Genomic DNA, 18,161 nt, shown 5'->3' with positions numbered 1-18,161 from the left:
ATAAATAGAGGGGAAAGAATTGGTTTACAAGGGTACACACATGAGCTTGTATTAAAACAAACCAACAATAATGGGGCACCTGGGTGGCTTAGTCAGTTGAGCGCCCGAATTTGGCTCAGGTCATGATCTGACAGTTCTTGAGTTCGAGCCCAGTGCTGGCCTCTCTCAGAGCCTGGAACCTGCTTCAGATTTTGTCTCCCTCTTTCGCTGCCCTTCTCCCCACTTGTGTTCACTGTCTCTCACTCAAAAATAAATAAATAGACATTAAAAAATACCCCAAAACACTAGTATACTAGAAAAAGCACAAAACTAAAGTCAAAAAGGCTGACTTTGAATACTGGTTGTACTACCCATTCCCTACATGAACTAGGGCTAGCCACCAGCATCCCTAAGAATTAGCTCCTTAATCTGAGTGATTCCTAAAAAAAGTATTTGATTCTGACTTCTAAGTTTTCCTTCCTTGCTTTTTTCTTTCCTTTTCTCCTTTTTTTCCTTCCTTTTCCTTTTGGAAAGAAGTTTCTTGCAACGGACAGGCAAAGTCTCTTTTCATATCGCCAGCTCCTGTTCCATTCTCTATATTTTTGCCATAAAGGTTAGTGCAGGTCCCCAAAGTCAATCCTCTATATTACTGGCAAAAATCCTTGGGGATCTTTGGGAATGAGTTTTCTATAAGAATGTAAATTAATTTATTAACTAGAATGCTATGGATTGCCTTAGAGGGCCTCAGCATGGGAATGGCAGCAGAGTTTCAAAGGATTATGATTCTGCTCTGCTTATAAAAGCCTCCCAAAATGCTCGGGGGAGCAAGTTGAGTCCTCTCTCCTCCACAGATGCTAACAGAATTCCTTCCCAAGGAGTTGTTGGGGGTCTTCTGGACCAGCTGAACAACAGAAGGATGTAGGCAGCAGCCTGCCCTAATCCCCGAGCCCTGAGCTCTTTGAGAAGACAGAAACCCAGGAGGTACCCATGATCTCTTGGCCACAACCTCAGGAAGACAGACACTCCTTATTTTCAGGATCTCCCAGGTTAACAGCATCTTTTCTGAGCCTTCTGTGTGATGTGACTTGACTTCTTCAGGACAACTGGTGCACACAATAAGATCCATCTGTCTTTCTATCTACAGCCCTCTTGCCATCGTGGAACACAGGCCCGGCTTCTTGCCAAACAGCCTGCCTTTATCTTGGCGAGGGGGCCGTTTGGAGACAGGCACTGGCCAGCCTGGCTAGACATGTCTTTTTTTCCATCAGATCAGAAGAAGGTGGTAGGCAGGAGCCTCTGCGCCTCGCAGGCGCTGGCTCAGCTGCCGCCTCACACAATATCCAGCCCGGCTGCATCTCTGCTGCGAGAGCGGGGCTGTGTGAACCCGGGAGGGCAACTGTGAATGGCTCAGCATCTGACATGAATTTATCACCGGCTGCTGGGTGGGTGGAGGAGAAAGCAAGGGTAAGGGGCTGTGGGCGTTTAATGCACCCTGCCACAACCCAACAGTTTGCCCTAAAGAGCCTTTTCGTGATATAAAAGGACAGGGTCAAAAGTAAGTTGACCCCTGACAGAATGTACAATTATTAGGAGAGGACTGTGCACGAGCAGCTGCTGGAACCCCACTGGCTCCGCATCGGGCTTCCAAGAGTCAGAATATGAATAATCAACTCAAGATGGTTTCCTCCACCCCTCTCAACCCCCATCACCTCCCCCCAGCCTTCTCCTCCCTTTTGGGGCAAGTCCTATTATATTCCTACAGGAAGAAGCATAGCCCTCCCTAGCAGCTGCAATAATTGTGTTCCTATTGTGATGAAGGCCTCCTCCCGGCCACCCCCCTACAAGTGGCCATTGTGAGTGGAGAGTCAGTGATTATACGCTCCGCCTGATGCTTTGGGGGGACCCAGCTGCCTGAGTGCTGACACACGAGTGTGCGGAAGGCCAGGGCGGGGCGGGGTGGGGGGCTGGTAGAGGTGGAGGCAAGTGGTCGGGGGATCCCGCGTCTGTGAGACGGGACCCTGACACACCAGACCTTTTTCATAAGTCAAGCCCAGAACAAATGAGGCTTTATCAGGCCCCAGTGATGAGCAGTCTCATCTCCCTTTGAAGTGGAGCTGAGCATGGGGTCTAGCAGCCTTTCCTCCTTTGGACCAAGCAAACATCCTTCTTTTGATATGCTACATGCTCATTATCTCTGCCCCATTTAATGATTTTTGATTGAAGGGTGGCGGCTGGGATGCCGAGAAGATCGTTAGAGAGGCTCCATCCAGCCAAGCCTGCAAGAAAGGCTCTCCTTGTGCCTGAGCCTAAATTTGGAATTTCTTAACAGTGTGCGCTTGTTCTTAGAGGCAGATAAGGGCTGAGCGTGAAATTCTTAATTAAGCAATAAATAGAGAGTGGGGTGTCAGCAGATGTAGCCAGTAGCCATGGCAACGGGAATCACATGGGCAAGAGAGCTGAGACTAGATGTAGGCCTCAGGCCTGGGCCTGACTGACAGCTGAAGAATCCTACAAAGCTTGTAAACCAGATTAATTAGCTGACTAATTATTTCATAGCGTTAATGTAACTAAAAAATAAAAATAGTTAACCATGAACTGAAACATCCCTGGAAAAACAGCAGGGAAAGAGGCAGTGGGGAACTGGCTCTGGAAGGCAGAGACGGGAGCTGCTAGTTCATCAAATCGCGTAAACAGAAAAAATGGGCTTGCTGGATTTGACTCTGACTCTGAAAATATAAAAGAACGCTTATCCTGCAGTCTTCCCCATTCCCAAGCATGTCATAGAAGTTACAGTTTGGAACCATTTGGCACCATTTCTCACATCAAACGTTGCTCCTCATGGTCCTACCACAAACTATAGAACACGAGTATTTTGCTATGGTCTGTTCCACAAGTGGCTTATTAGGCAAAATTCTCAGGGGCTTTAGAAAGGCAACCTTAACCAATCTTCTTAAAAGATATGTTTAAATGAGCTAGGTTATCTTATTCTATGGGTAACAATTGCTTAAGTGGTATTAAATTTCGAACACGAAAACAATATATCATATATGTCATGTTATCATGAATCTCAGTTATCTTATAAAATCTAGTCAAGGAAAATGGAATGAGACCGTTTCAGAAAGGTCATGACATGTACGCTAAGTTCAAGGTATGTGGCATTGCTAATCTTCTAGGAAAAAAAGAAAAAAATCTAGAGAAATAATCTACTGAGAAAATGTGTAGTAAAGTAACAGGGTATACTAATCACATTTGAAGATATCTGGGTGTTTTGTACCACAATTCCAAGAGATAAGTAGATATTCTTAACCTCATCGAATACTTGAAGCCACTGAGACATGGAGCATTTATAATTGTGTGCCCCAGGTGAAATAGCCAGCCACTGATTAAAACCCTAAACCGTAAGCTCTGGCCATGAGCTTTCGAAAGAACCTACATCCCATAAAGACACATTTGCTAAAGAAAGACAAAACTTGCCTTTACAGAGAAGAGCAATACTCTCAACATGTATTATGTGTGCAGGACTTTTTGTTTTTTTGGCACTGGGGATCAATGAGAAGTTTTCTCCCACAACCCTGCCTAGCACTCCCCACCCTATTTGGTCAGTGATCAATGATTATTTAGTAGGCAGCACACTCTAGTGGGGAGAGCTATAGCCAGGAGCTAGAATGCCTGGGTTCTGATTTTTTTCTTTTCTCAACTGAGTCTAAGATGAGTCAGGTATCTTCACAATCACACACAAAGCAACCAAATGGAGGAAACAGAGATAATTGTGATTTTTTTTTTAACTTCCTATCCTGAGGGATGTGTGGTAAGGTTGCAAACAAACAATACAAAAGATGGTCCACTTAGAAGTGGTCAACAAATTAATGAAACACAGCCAGCTGTCAGTGAAGCAGCACTCTGAATGCAAAGCTAGCCAGGAAAAGGAGCATGGTCTCTCCATCCCCCACCCCTGGCAGGAAATTCAATGGACCTGAAAGAGGTCAAGCAGTTTCACTATAATAAAATGAAACTTCTGTATAAACCACCCTCCCCATATAATTTTTTTTTTTAAATATCAGGAATATGTCCACATAAACTGTGAGGTCTTGACTTATGTTCTCCTCTTAGACGAAATATATTTTATGTAAATTATCCCAGGCACATGGTCCAAAAAAACAATTAGGACCCAGACCTATAAAGTCACGTGGTCCAAAAAAACAATTAAACGGAAGTGACAAACTAATCGGCAAAGAGCCAGAACACTATTGCTCGGGGTCTTGGTGAGGTACCAGCAGCAACTACCTCACTGCCATCATAGCCTTATTAGCTTTCCAGCAGTAATGCAAACTTTACGGAAAGGATATCCAAAATCATAACCAAACCCACCCAATCCAATACAGCTGCACAGGACACCACCACCGAGGAGCAGCACAAGACTCAGTTCCCCCTGAATCCTCACATCCTCACTGGACCGCCCAGAAATGAGAACAGAAGTAGCACCAGCCACCTCCCCACCCATTCACTCAGAGGATACAGGTGGCACAAATGACCACAGAAACCACTGCATAGAGCACTGGGGATCCTCCTAAGGACCTACAGTCTCCATGTTTATTAATCAACCAACTAACCCTCTGTGATTTCCTGTCCCTTTTCCAACTCCTATCATTTAAAGGTGGAGACCCTAGGTTATTCTGATACAAAGAATTTTGTTAATTAATAAAGGCTATCTACCTAATAAAAATGTTTTAAACTGAAAAATGCATCTATATCATATATACGCTCATTTATGCACACAGCTGTACATCTATATATAAATATGCATACTTACACAGATGTGCACTTAAACCATATATGTGAATAAACAGCTTAATAGCACAACTTGCCATTAATTCAATAAATAAGGATAGCAAAGGAGAAGATCTGTAGTTGCATGACTTGATTTTCTTTATGCCACAAATATTCCTTTACCACATTTGGTTTATGTGGCCATTTAAAGTTTGCAGTTCATGAACAAAATCTGACCAATAGACAAGACAGACTCTTCACAAGCATGCTAAGAAATAGAAAAAACAATTTGAAATTAAAATTCTCTTCTAGAATATATATCAAGTGAACCTTGTCACAGTTAAAGTTTATGTCACCTATTTGCTCTTACTTAATGGCTGCATTCAGCTTTAGTGGTAAAACAGTCTCAGGGATCTCTGTCCATCCTGAGTTTTTATAGTTTATGGTTGATCAAATCAGAAATAAAATTTGAATGGTACAATTCAGTGCAAATAAAATATACAACAATCCATTCGGCAAAGACTTACAAATACCAGAGAATTAACCATACTACCCTCTCTGATGCTATTAAAATTTAATAGTCCCTGAGCTCAAGCGTAGATCAGACTCTGTGGATATATGGCTAGGCACAGGGAGAGGGGACACGGAACTCAGGACAACCGCCCAAGCTGTCAGATTTCAGAGTCCAATCATTTCACTGCAACACTCATAACTTCATACCACAAACATTTAGAATTGGAGAGTGAATGGTGGTTTCCAACTGTGTGCCCTCAAAATTCTCATCCAGTTATACTTACCCAGATAGGTGAGTTGCCTCAACTGGGTATTGAAGAACCAGTCACAACCTTGGTCCTGACCAGGTGATGGCAGAGATAGAAGGGACTGCCCTACCCGACTCCCACACCTTATGAGGATGTCAGGGTAAGGCCACGAGACTGTGTGCACGAGCAGGAGGTAATTCCCAGGCGCAAAGTTGCCAAACGTTGCTGAGTACTTTAAGTGAGAGAACAATACAATAATGCTCATTTAATAAGGAAGGCTTTCCCCAGAAAATAGATACAAAGAAAGCAAGTGGAGTAGGTTAGAAACACAGCAGTTCACACCCAGACTACTCTTCTTGCAGAAAATAGGCTTATTTAAAGCCACTCCATAATAAATTCATAACCAGAGCTACAGAATCTTAGAACAAGAGGACAGAAAGACTCTATAAGTTTCTCTTGTTTAACAACCTCAACTAACAGAGAAGAAAAACAAGACAAGTGAATTGACTTGTCCCAGGTCAAACTGCCGTGAGATACAGAGCCAGATCTAGAATTCTTTTCCACTTTTTCCCATCACCTAAAGAGGCAGGCAATGATAGTAGGGCCATCCATTTATAATAGTAATAAGCTAGCACTGTTGGAGCATTTGCTACATGCTCAAGTTCTATTCATACCAAGACATCCAATCTTTCAACAACTCCCTGTGTTACTATTACTGCCCCATTTTACAGATGAGGACACTGAGGCAGACAGAGGTTCAGTAACTTGCCCCACACCACAAAGCAGGGGAGTACTGCACCAGGATAGACACAAGGGTATTCACCTCCCAAGTCATCATTCTGCTGCCTTCACCTCATGAAAATTCTCCAAGATGTTCTCCTGGGAACCTCAAGGGAAGGAAATAGCTGTCCTTTCTGAGAAGGTAGGGGAAGGGTGGGAAGGGTTGCTCGAGAGAGGATCAAAGGAGATTCTGCCTTAAATTATGTCCCAAGTCAGACCTGATCTCATGACCCTAAGAAGAATGTATATGAGGAGACAGGAAGAAAGAAATGCATTAAAAGGAAGAAGATGAGCATAAAGAAATCCATTGGATTATCTTTTTTTTTCATAAAAATGCACCCACTTTCCACATGGCTATTCCTATCTTGGATGCCCCTAACCATTTGACTCTTTCAACCAATCCCAATGAAGGTCCAGACCTTCATGTGCAAGTTAATCTTTGACCACAAGGTGGCAGTATGCAATGTAAAAATGTTTTGTTAAGACATTTTCTCCGGCTACAAACACTTCTCCCTGGAGAAAATTGGTTCTCCAGGAGGAAATTGGTTCTTCTCCCTGGAGAAGATTGGTTCTTAATCCCTAATATTATAATAATATAATTCTATAGGAGGCTTAGTAGATGTTTTTCATTGTATTAATAAAGTTAAAATTTCAGGTATAACCATTCTGTTATTCAAAGTAAGATTCAAACAGATTCAGAAATTTTCAAGTTTAAAAAATAAAATAAACAATAACCACCATATCTTATACTCAGATTACATTCACTAGGCCAAAATGCTGTGGTGGTTTTAGTTATCAGTACCAGAAGATGCTAATACCTGCAAACTGCTATTTCATAGAAAAAAAAAAGATAAGAATCCCTGGGAAATGGTCCATACCAGTAAATGAATTCCTGGGGTTACCTGCAGAGATCTGTTGATCCAAGGGTTCTCAAACTGCACTGAGTAAGTCTCTTGATCCAAGAGCAGAGCCATCCAGCCATAAGGGTTAGACAATGTGTCACGTACATAATTGACTATGGTTGTCTTATTTCTGCTGTCAGTCATGATTAAATCATAAGGAACATCTGGAGCATTAGCTCTAGGGTAGTTTAAAAAGAAAAAAAATGAGTTGTGAGTTATTTGTCCATTCTGGATCTAATCCACTCCTCTCCCATCAGTGGTAATTCATCTTCTATTCTTCCCATGTGTGTCTTGAGCTATCTTGTCTGTGTATCCATGGAACTTTTAGTAAGCACTCTGTGGGTCAAAATAGCCCAGTGGGAAGACATCATTAGTGCATTCCACTGTTCTAGTGGGTTGAAGGTAGTAATAATCAGATATGAGTCCACTAATAAATGCCATCTTAATGACTTCATATAGCCAAGAATATATAATAGTATTTTCATAAAGAATTGTCCCTGGGCTGATTTTTGCCCTAGACCAATTTTATCAGCATCAGAAAACATATCATATAGTTATTAAATATTTTTATTGGGGCAATGACTCAGACCCAGAACTTAACGTGCCTAGACTCTCAGAAGCCCACCTCCAACCACCTGGTAAAAATGGCTTCAGTAGCCTTCCAATCACCTTCCCCAGAAAGAAGAGATGACCTGGCTCCTCTCCTGCGTGCCTGCACAATTCCCAGTGCTTACTCCCACCTAGTGCTGGATTTTTGTGTTTATTAACATAGACTGTGAGATCTTGAAGTTAGAGATATTTTCTCCTTTTTAGTATCCTCTACCCTGGCACAGGGCCAACACCTATGGGCACTCAAATGATGTTTATTACATGAAAGAAGAGTGAATGGATGAACTCTCTCCAAAACAGCTGGTGCCAACTTCCTAATTTATATAAAGCATTTCTAGAAGTGCATTTTAGCAAATGAGGAAATTGAGGCAGAGTACAGCAAAATTATTATGACTGTCACAAGGTAGAACTAGAAATTAATTTCTACAAATTATACAGAAAGTGATTTTTAAGACTTCACTAGAACATAAAAAGATTTAGCCACATGCTAAGACCCTAAAAGAAAGTCAAAGTGGACAGAAAATAAGAGGCAAAAGTAAAAAAAAAAATCAATACATATTATGACTGTCCTTCCCCCTTCGGTTTGATTTTCATGAGAATCTTCAACTGTGACATTTTGCTGCAGGCAGATAATTAAATTCTCAAACTAGAGGGAAATGAGACAAAGGAGGATGTTGGGTTTTCAAAGTAAGGTGTGGCCTGAGCATATCCAAAGCCAATTTACAATCCAGCGCATTTTATAGAAAGAAAACTGTTTTTAGTGTTAAATGCTTGGGTACTATGGTCAAATGGGTATAAATTGGGAATCTATATTTGCATACATTAGATAGATGAATTTGGGCAAATTACTGACCCTCTTTAGGATTTAGTTTGCTTTTTCTAAAATGGAGGCAACAACAGTATGTATCTTTGATATATATCTACTGTGAAACTTAGAGATAATATATGTATTCAGTCATCACCACTAAGCCCAGTAATATCTACTCACAGCTCATTTAAAAAAGAACCTCAGGGGCGCCTGGGTGGCTGGGTCGGTTAAGCATCCGACTTCGGCTCAGGTCATGATCTCGCAGTCCATGAGTTCCAGCCCCGCGTCGGGCTCTGTGCTGACAGCTCGGAGCCTGGAGCCTGTTTCAGATTCTGTGTCTCCCTCTCTCTGACCCTCCCCCGTTCATGCCCTGTCTCTCTGTGTCTCAAAAATAAATAAACGTTAAAAATAAATAAATAAATAAATAAATAAATAAATAAATAAACGTTAAAAAAATTAAAAAAAAAAAAGAACCTCATATGTGCCAGATTTGCCATTCTGTACTATTTATTTTAATGTTTAGCAATGTATCCACGGTATTTGGTCATTTAAAAACACACTCAAAACTTTTCATGGTATAGATCCTTGGCGCAGGAAATGCAGTATTTTATACATACTTCTTGTAAGAATAAATGTGTTTCTTTCATTCATTAATTAATAAAATGAAAGGAATTTAAAAATGCTCAGAAATTTGAGGGAGAAAGAAAACTACTCTTTCCCCAGATTTCCCTATGCAGCATTAACTGAACCTTTAGAAGTTTTGGAGGGGGATTTTCTGTCCTTGGGCTTGGGATATTTAGCATTTTTCATATGTATATGAGGATTCAGACTGGAACTAAAGAACAATCCTAAACTCGTATTTTTAGAATGGACATAAAGGCCATCTATCCTAACTTCCAATCCATTGCAAAAATTCCCTCCAATTTTCTGCAAAAATTCCCTTCCGCTAGTTATGAGACATTCATATCCTCCCATAGAAGATCATTACATTTATGGAGTTTATTTTTATATTTTAATCTTTAGGCAATCTTTAGAAAGCTAAATTTTCTTCCTTGTATTTTCTAGCCATTTGTCCTCAGTCGTCATGACTCTCTATGCTTCCAACTAAAACCATGCATCCCAGAGTCCCAGGAGATGATCCAGCACAATGTGGCCCAACCAATGCATTTTATAATTTTTTTTTCAACGTTTATTTATTTTCGGGACAGAGAGAGACAGAGCATGAATGGGGGGGGGGGGCAGAGAGAGAGGGAGACACAGAATCGGAAACAGGCTCCAGGCTCCGAGCCATCAGCCCAGAGCCCGACGCGGGGCTCGAACTCGCGGACCGCGAGATCGTGACCTGGCTGAAGTCGGACGCTTAACCGACTGCGCCACCCAGGCGCCCCACCAACCAATGCATTTTAAAAAGAGTCTTATGAGAAATAAATGTAAAACAAATATGTTAAGAAGAGATAAAGTTGGAACCAAGAAATACCAAAGAGGTAGAGAGGTTGGCTGCAGCAGGTATAGTGATCAGTATGTAAAGTGGGATTCCTCACAGTCCACAGAATGATTCTGAGTATTTGAGATTCTGCAAGTATCATGGTTTCATGAGTTCAAACCCTGCATCTGGCTTTATGCTGGTAGCATACAGCCTGCCTTGGATTCTCGGTCTCCCTCTCCCTCTGCTACTCCCTCATTCACTCTGTCTCCGTCTCTCTCAAAATAAATAAATAAACTTTTTTAACCAATCAATTGGGGGGTGCCTGGGTGGCTCAGTCGGTTGAGCGTCCGACTTTGGCTCAGGTCATGATCTCACTGCTCTTGAGTTTAAATCCTGTGCTAACAGCTGGGAGCCTGGAGCCTGCTTCAGATTGTGTCTCCATCTCTCTGTGCCTCCCCTGCTCTCTCTTTCTCAAATTTAAAATTTAAAAAAAACATTAAAAATTCTAAAAATTAAAAGAAAAATCAACAGGGTAGATATTTCCACAAATGCTTCTTAATTTCAGTGATGTGGCCCCAAGAATCTTCCTGATAATTTTGACTAGAATTAATTCTCAACTTTCTAACAGTATCACATTTATAAATCAATATTTAGGGTACAATTTCTCCTGGTTCTATTGTTTGTAACTCCAATTATTGAAGGAGTCATTTTTTAGACCATACTCTCCATTTTCCAAAAGCTCTTATAAACATGACCTCCTCCTCAAATATTGTAAACCCACTACATACTAACATTAATTCAGTTATGTTTGTCTCTGGGACAGTTGTACCTTCCTTCTGATGCCCTTGTCCTTCTAAGCAGCATCCAATAATCTTATGCTAACTGTCTGATCAACCAGAGACCCATCATAGCACATTGTGATACTAAATTATCCTTTCCTCTTCCTTCTTCATGCATTGCCCTGACTCTCCCATGCCATTCCATCCATCTCAACTAAAGCTTACGTGGGATGCAGTTTTACAGGTACTCATGGGCAGCACCATCTTCGTGTAATTCAATCCATGTAGAGAAGGAGGTTATCAAATATACCTTTATTACAACTGGTAGTGGAAATGGTGCATTCCGAAAACAAATTTAAAATGTCAAACACCCATCTCCCCATAGGCAAGATGCCTTGTGTTGACCATCACTGGGGGCCAAAACTCCAAAGTCAAATCAGCTCCTAAACTTCTAGGCCAAATGCCAGAAGTGACAATGGTGGGCTCTTCTGAAAAGCACCAAAAGAACATCAAGACTCGAAGAACACCATGAAGAGAATTTACCAACCATAATGACTACAATTTTCACTTGCCCTAAATAGCCACCAATTTCCCTGTGCCCTAAATAGCCACCAATCTCCCTCTCTTTACTGTTAATGAAGCAAAGGAGCACAAAAGTATTTCTAATTTGGAGGAGCCAAGGGAGTCTGCATGGGCCATTAGCAGCAGAGAGCTTCATTACTAGGGGAAGAAGTCTCTCCCTGAACTTCTCATGGCTTTATGTGCAAGAAATCAGGAGGCAACCAGTCCATTTTAAATGTTAACCCTTACCTCTGCATCAGCAACAGCTCTGGGTATAATCAAAAAGACAAAAGAACTACAAACCATTCCTTTCCTTTTCCGGTTCAAAGGGGTGCCTTAAGTTTTATTCTTTTTTTTTTTTTAATAACGAAGCTTGTTTTTAATTAAGGGATATTTTCCTTTAGAAATATAGCACTATCGCTTGATAAAACTTCCCAGCCTAAGTACCAATTTAAAATACTAGTCGCATAAACAGTTTTGTAATTTAGTGCCCATATACTGTGTAGAACTGTTGAATGTATACTGCCCACAAAGGATTTGTTAGGCAATCAACAATACCAATGAGAACAAATATTAACTCCCTGGTTTGTGTTTACCATTAGCTTACTTTTCCTGAGGGTCCATATCTCTGTATTAAGACAAACACTGCATTGAGCTCTAAATGCTCTCAATTCAGAACAATTGTGAAATAAACCCCTTGTAATTACACATCTCCTAAGCCAGACACATCCTAATAACTAGCCTCAAATGGTGCTGCATCTCTTGAATATCCGTGCTTACTGCTGTCACTCTCATCTTTTACTGCACAAAGAAGACAAAATCGAAATTTTGAGCACAGCCAACATTTTTTGTGTGTGACAAAGCACTGCTTGAGCACCCTTTAAAATACATTGAGCTTATAACAAGTCTTTGTCAGAAATCCATCATCCTACCTCTGAGCTGGCACCATCCAGTAATATTTTATATGTATCAATAATTTTTATATACCCTTATTAAGAAACACCTAAAAATATTTCTCCTTCTGAGTAAGACACCTAAAAAGAGGAAGAAAGCCACATTAAGTCTTTACCCCAAACTTTTAATAATCCTCGAATTCACAGAGGTGCCTGGGTGACTGTCAGTCAAGCTTCTGACTTCGGCTCAGGTCATCATCTCCTGGTTTGTGAGTTCGAGTCCCGCGACGAGATCTGTGCTAACAGCTCAGAGACTGGAGCCTGCTTCAGATTATATGTCTCCTACTCTCTCTACCCATCCCATGCTCATGCTCTCTCGATAATAAATAAACATTAAAAAATTAAAGAAAAAATAACCCTCGTATTCACATACAAAATAGAACTGGTAAGCAGAGAGGAAGCCATATGATTTAATAATCCTTGTCTTTCTGATGGGTGTACCCCAACATCACTCCATCATGACTTTGTGGGTCTCTATTTCTGTTTGTCTTTTTTCAGAGTTGGCTGAAGCAATAATAATGTATTTTAGAGAAGCCCTGGAATCAACCTAGTATCTCCTCAAAGGTAGTGTCTATAGTTTTTACAGCACACTTAGGACAATACTTCTCATTATATCTTAATCTATGAAGAGAAGAAATAGATGCCAACTATCCTACCTAAAATAATCCTTCATACACTACTGCATCTCTTCTCTCCATCTGTTGAATTCAGCCAGAATGACTACCTCAGAACATGTGAATATCACCGTTGGAGTTATGCCCTCAGGGAGTAAACAACCACTTGTCAGGGATATTGAAAAACAATGTTACTATATATCAGGTAGGGAGTTAGACTAAGAAACTTGTCTTTCTGGGGGGCCTGGTTGTCACAGTCGCTTAAGCAGTTAAGTACCTGATTTTGGCTCAGGTCATGATCTCATGGTTCATGGGGCTCTGTGCTGATAGCTCCTAGCCCACTTCTGATTCTCTTTCTCTCTTACTACTCCTCCTTTGCTCACGTACATATGTGCACACATGCTCTCTCATAAACCAATCAATAAACAAACAAACAAATTTATCTTCCCTTTTCTAAACACACACACATACCAGGGGCTGTGGTGGAACTGACCAATGCTTACTCATGAACTTTGCCAGCCACTCAACCCAAGGCTGTGTTCAGTAACAGCATACCTACCATCAGTAGGAATGAATAGGTCATAGGAGAGTATTTTCACCATGAAATTGGGCAAATGCTACAAATCAGGGCTTTTTATTCTAGAGAGCTAGTTGTTAAACATTTACCAGCACACTACTGTGCCCCTTTATTATTCATGAAATTTAATAACCATGTAGTATTGTTGATGATATTTCTCAGTCTGAGGTCTGTTATGAGTTTTAGATCTTTTTCTATTTTATTTCTGTAACCTCTGCTGATAAGAAAGGATAATACTTCTTGGAATTTTCCTGTCTCACTTTTTTTTTTTCTTTTGAGGACTGAAAAGATACCATTAGCAATGCTATGCCTTTATCCCTAGGAAACAGAGTTAGGCGATTATTAAAGGAAAAGCTAGGCCAAAATTTCCATTTGAACTCTTCTTTACTTTTGCATTCACAGAGGCAGGGGGTGCCTTATACTTTGAACACTGACACATTAACAGCAGTTACATAGGTAAAAACTGAACGCAAGCACTACAGGAGAGGATATTAAGCAAGATCTAAGAATCAAGGTGATCAACAAGAACTTTAACCTTTTCTTTTCCAGAAGTAGGAAGAAAGAAAAAGAAGGTATTGGGGCACAATGAATCAAAGAATGTCTTCAATGACTCCAAATTCTATGATTAGCTGGAAGGTTTTGCTGGATCAGTAGAACATCACATAACTGTTGGAAAGTATTCCTTATTTTTGAAGAATTGGATTAAGTTACATTTGAGCTTACTTAATTCCCTTGCCAGGCATTTGTTGCTCAGAAACATAAAATCGATAGTATTTTATTCAGTTAGCAGTATATTTATATGTTGTTTTGTAAATTACAGCTGTAAAATAGACATAAAATATGTCTTTTTACAGATGACATTTATTAAGTACTCACTATACGCCAGGCAATGACCTTGTGAGATAAATACCATTATGTCCATTTTATTGATGTGAGAACTGAAGCAAAGAAAGTAATTTCTCCAGAAAAATACTTCTTAGGAAGTGGGGGGCAGTTATGACTTGTACCCACAAATAACTCTTACTTCTCTATTCTTTAGTCTTTTAAAAATAATTTCAAATACATGCTTGTGTCCTAACTATTTTATGTACATCTTATAAATTTAGAGGGACTGGTTGGCCAACCTGCAATGTCTTATAAACTCTTTTAATTTGTCCCACACTCAATAGAGTGAATGATTAGAGAGAGACCATGGTTTGATTTACTGATATTTGAATAAGTCCATGACAAATGAAATACCTGTAGAGTGCTCTAGACAACGACGATGACGACTACTACTACTACTACTACTACTACTAGTAATAATAATTCCCAGATTGTAATTGTGAGGGTTGAGTTCCTATTCTCCCCATTACAACAATGCATCTAAAACACCAGGGAAAGAAAACAGCTGCAACTGCAGGCAAACTACTAATTCAGTAGGGGTGGGTGGGGGTAGAGAAAAGAAGGAATCAGCTGTTGAAATGCATCATCTGGCCAACTGGAAGCTTCAGGAAAGCAAAAGCCTAGAAGACATTATAAAAGAACATTCTTAAATATTACATGTTCCTAGGAGTTTGGAAATAAAGACAGGATAGTATTTTAAACTTGGGTCTCCAAAACAAAAGTTGAGTGCCATGAACTCCTCATAAACATGTCCTAACAGAGAAATGGACAGTAAGGACATTAGAGGAAAATTTGGGGAAGTCAATAATTTTTTTGACTTACATTCATTTATTAAATACTAATTTTATTGAGTCACTATGTGTTCAGCATGATACTGGGCACTGTAATTTGAACAAACAGCTAAGCCCTATTCCTGCCCTGTTTACCATCTACAAGAGATGGACAATTTATAGAGCTATACAGGACCTTTGAGTATCGGGCAGAGCAAATATAGATAGCCAGCACACAGCAGGGATACCAAAACCTGTTCAGGAAACTCAGGGAAGCTTACTCAAGAAAATAATCTTCATGCTGAGTTCACGGAAACTGAACCTTATGAGCTGAAAGGCACAGAGAAGTTGAGCGTGGCTGAGGCATGGGATGTATGGAAGGGATGGCAAAACACTGAGCGATGATGCTACAACTATAAACAGGGAGCAAGTCATGAAGGACCTGTGAGACAGTAACACTGTGGGATTGTCTTTGAGAGGCATTGGAAGCTCTTAAAAAGTTCTAAGCAAAGGAATGAATGGATGGCAAGACCAGATCTGCATTTACAAAGTTCAAGGATGAGGTCACAGCAAGAGAGCAAGCTAACAGGCTGTTGTCATCCAATAGGTGAGAGAAGCAGAGTGGGGAACTTGGGATGGAGAGAAGTACAAAGACTAAAGAGGGATTTTTTATTTTAAGAGATAAAATGGACAGGACTTGGCAGGTGATGTATGTGGAAAATGAGGTAAAAGATGAGTCAAGGATGACTCCACGCTTCTGGTTTAGATGACTGAAGCATTTGCCTGAAAACGCAGGAAGCCTCAACATCCAGAGAGGAACAATCTATGGATAAAGAACAAAAATTCAGTTCTAACAAGTCAAATTTGAGATGGCTAGTATATACTCTAGTGGAAACATTAAAGCATTTTTGCTCAATAGAAATATAATAGAAGCCATGAACACAAGGCACAAGTATAATCTTAAATTTATAGAAGCCACATTAAAAAAGTAAAATGAGGGCACCTGGGTGGCTCAGTCAGTTGAGCATCTGATTTTGGCTCACTTCATGATTTCACAGTTCATGAGTTCGAGCCCCACCTCGGGCTTCACGCTGTTAGTGTGGAGCCTGCTTGGGATTCTCTCTCTGTCCCTCTTTCTCTGGCCCTTCTCCACTTGTACTCTCTCTCTAAAAATAAATAAATAAACTTAAAAAATATTTTAAAGTAAAATGAAACAGGTGAAATTAATTTTAATATATTTAACCTACTCTATCCAAAATACTATTTCAACATAATAAAAATAAACAAGTTATTGAGATCTCTGGTTTTTTCTCTGACATCTTAGAAATATGGACTATAATTTACTCTTACAGTACATCTCAATTGGACTAGCCACATTTTAAGTGCTTCATAGCTATTTGTGGCTAGTGGCTACAACATTGGACATTGCAGAACATCAGGGCAATTGGATAAATGGGTCTGGAATTCAGTAAAGCAGTATAGACTAGAGGAAAAAAGTCTAGAAGCATCACTCTATGTTTAACTGAAATGGTAAAGTAACCCAGATCACCTTGGAAAAGTATAACTTGAGAAGAAGGGAAAGTGCCGCACAGAACCCTAACAAACATTAACATTTATTTTTTTAAGTAATCTCTATACCAACATGGGACTTGAACCCACAACTCTGGGATCTAGAGTTGCTGGCTCTACCAACTGAGCCAGACAGGTGCCCCAATGTTAGCATTTAAGAGACAGGGAGGAGAGCTTATATCAAGGAGATGTGGAAGGAGCACACAACAAACTCTTGGTAATATTATCTTTGTTCCACGTAATTATCCCTATTCTGAAGAAAACATCTATCTAAATGTAGGGGAAGCAATACATCCAGGAACGACGTGAGGCACATCATCATGATGGGACCTCTGGAGAAAAACAGTTGCTGACCTATTTTTCTGAAATGAGGTCCTGACTTACACAATGGGGCTAACACCATCCCTGTTTTGTCAGGAAAGATGGGGTTGATAGCATGAGTCTTGAAGTAATAGAAGCTGGGAAAAGAACACTACCCAGAAGATCTGTGGCTCCTATAGAAAGCATGTTTTTACAACTGGTGAGAGAGAGAAGCAGCAGTCATGTGAACAAAGCACATTGTCATTTTAACAAAACATAAACTAGACTCTGCCTTGGAGAGGGTGGGAATTTCTTCTTCCCCTGATTATAAAGTATTATTACCAACTTCAAATATATGCATATATCTCTGTCGACTCAACTGTTATGGTTCAAGTCAGAGGAAACGATAAAAAAGGAAGTGCCACAAACATGAGTACACATCAGACCTAAATAAGGTAGTGAGAAACAGAAACAGAAATACAAGGTCTCCAATGTCAAACAAAAAACTTACAGTGGAATTGGACCATGGAGGGGGCCTTCCCAGGAAGAAATCACACTCCAGCCACTTAGCTGTTAGCAAAGGGGAATGGATGCCTTGTTTATGCAACTCCAAGAGGCCTCACGCCCTGCCCTTGGGCGGGGGGACCTCTTGCAGGGGGAGGGAGGTCAGAGCTGAGAGTGAAGACAGCAGGGGGCTTGTGCCATATCAGATCTCCATCAACATGCAACCCCAAAAGATCAAGACTGTGGGAGCTTTGTAAATCAACTCTTAGGGTGCTTGCTCCAGGGCAAATAGCACAACAAATTAATCCTTTCTCCATGAAATGCAGCAAAGTTTGTATCCACGCTGAATTCAAATTGCTCATTAGCTCTGACATGTTCCTAATGAGGTTATAATGCTCTGGGACAGAGATCAAGTCACTAAGTACAAATAGCTAGAGATAGAATCATAGGAAAATAAAGTTAGAAGGACCTTAGAGCAGTGCTCCTAAAACTTTAATAAAAATCACCTAGTGATTCTGATTCAGGATGTGTGTGGTGGGACCTGAGGTGGCCCATGTCTAAGGAGCTCCCAGGTGATGCTGATGCACTTTGACTAGCAAAGCACAAGAGATCATTGA

At 40.4% G+C, this 18,161-nt stretch overlaps 1 protein-coding gene across 1 annotated transcript in view; it reads right to left on the bottom strand.

Moving 5' to 3' along the window:
* Positions 1-18,161, bottom strand: part of PKHD1 (PKHD1 ciliary IPT domain containing fibrocystin/polyductin) — a 484,216-nt gene that overhangs the window by 239,275 nt on the left and 226,780 nt on the right. The window contains exons 48-49 of the mRNA XM_047102754.1: positions 7,190-7,367; positions 5,544-5,739 (exon numbers count right to left, since the gene is read on the bottom strand). Of these exons, the coding sequence (XP_046958710.1) occupies positions 5,544-5,739; positions 7,190-7,367 (374 nt within the window). The remainder of the gene's footprint in view (positions 1-5,543; positions 5,740-7,189; positions 7,368-18,161) is intronic.

The sequence above is a fragment of the Lynx rufus genome, unplaced genomic scaffold (assembly GCF_022079265.1).
Source record: "Lynx rufus isolate CCGP_SWC_20201006 ecotype Redwood Valley unplaced genomic scaffold, mLynRuf1.p SCAF_6, whole genome shotgun sequence".
In the NCBI taxonomy this organism is placed as follows: Eukaryota; Metazoa; Chordata; class Mammalia; order Carnivora; family Felidae; genus Lynx; species Lynx rufus.
This window is presented reverse-complemented; position numbering and strand designations above follow the sequence as displayed.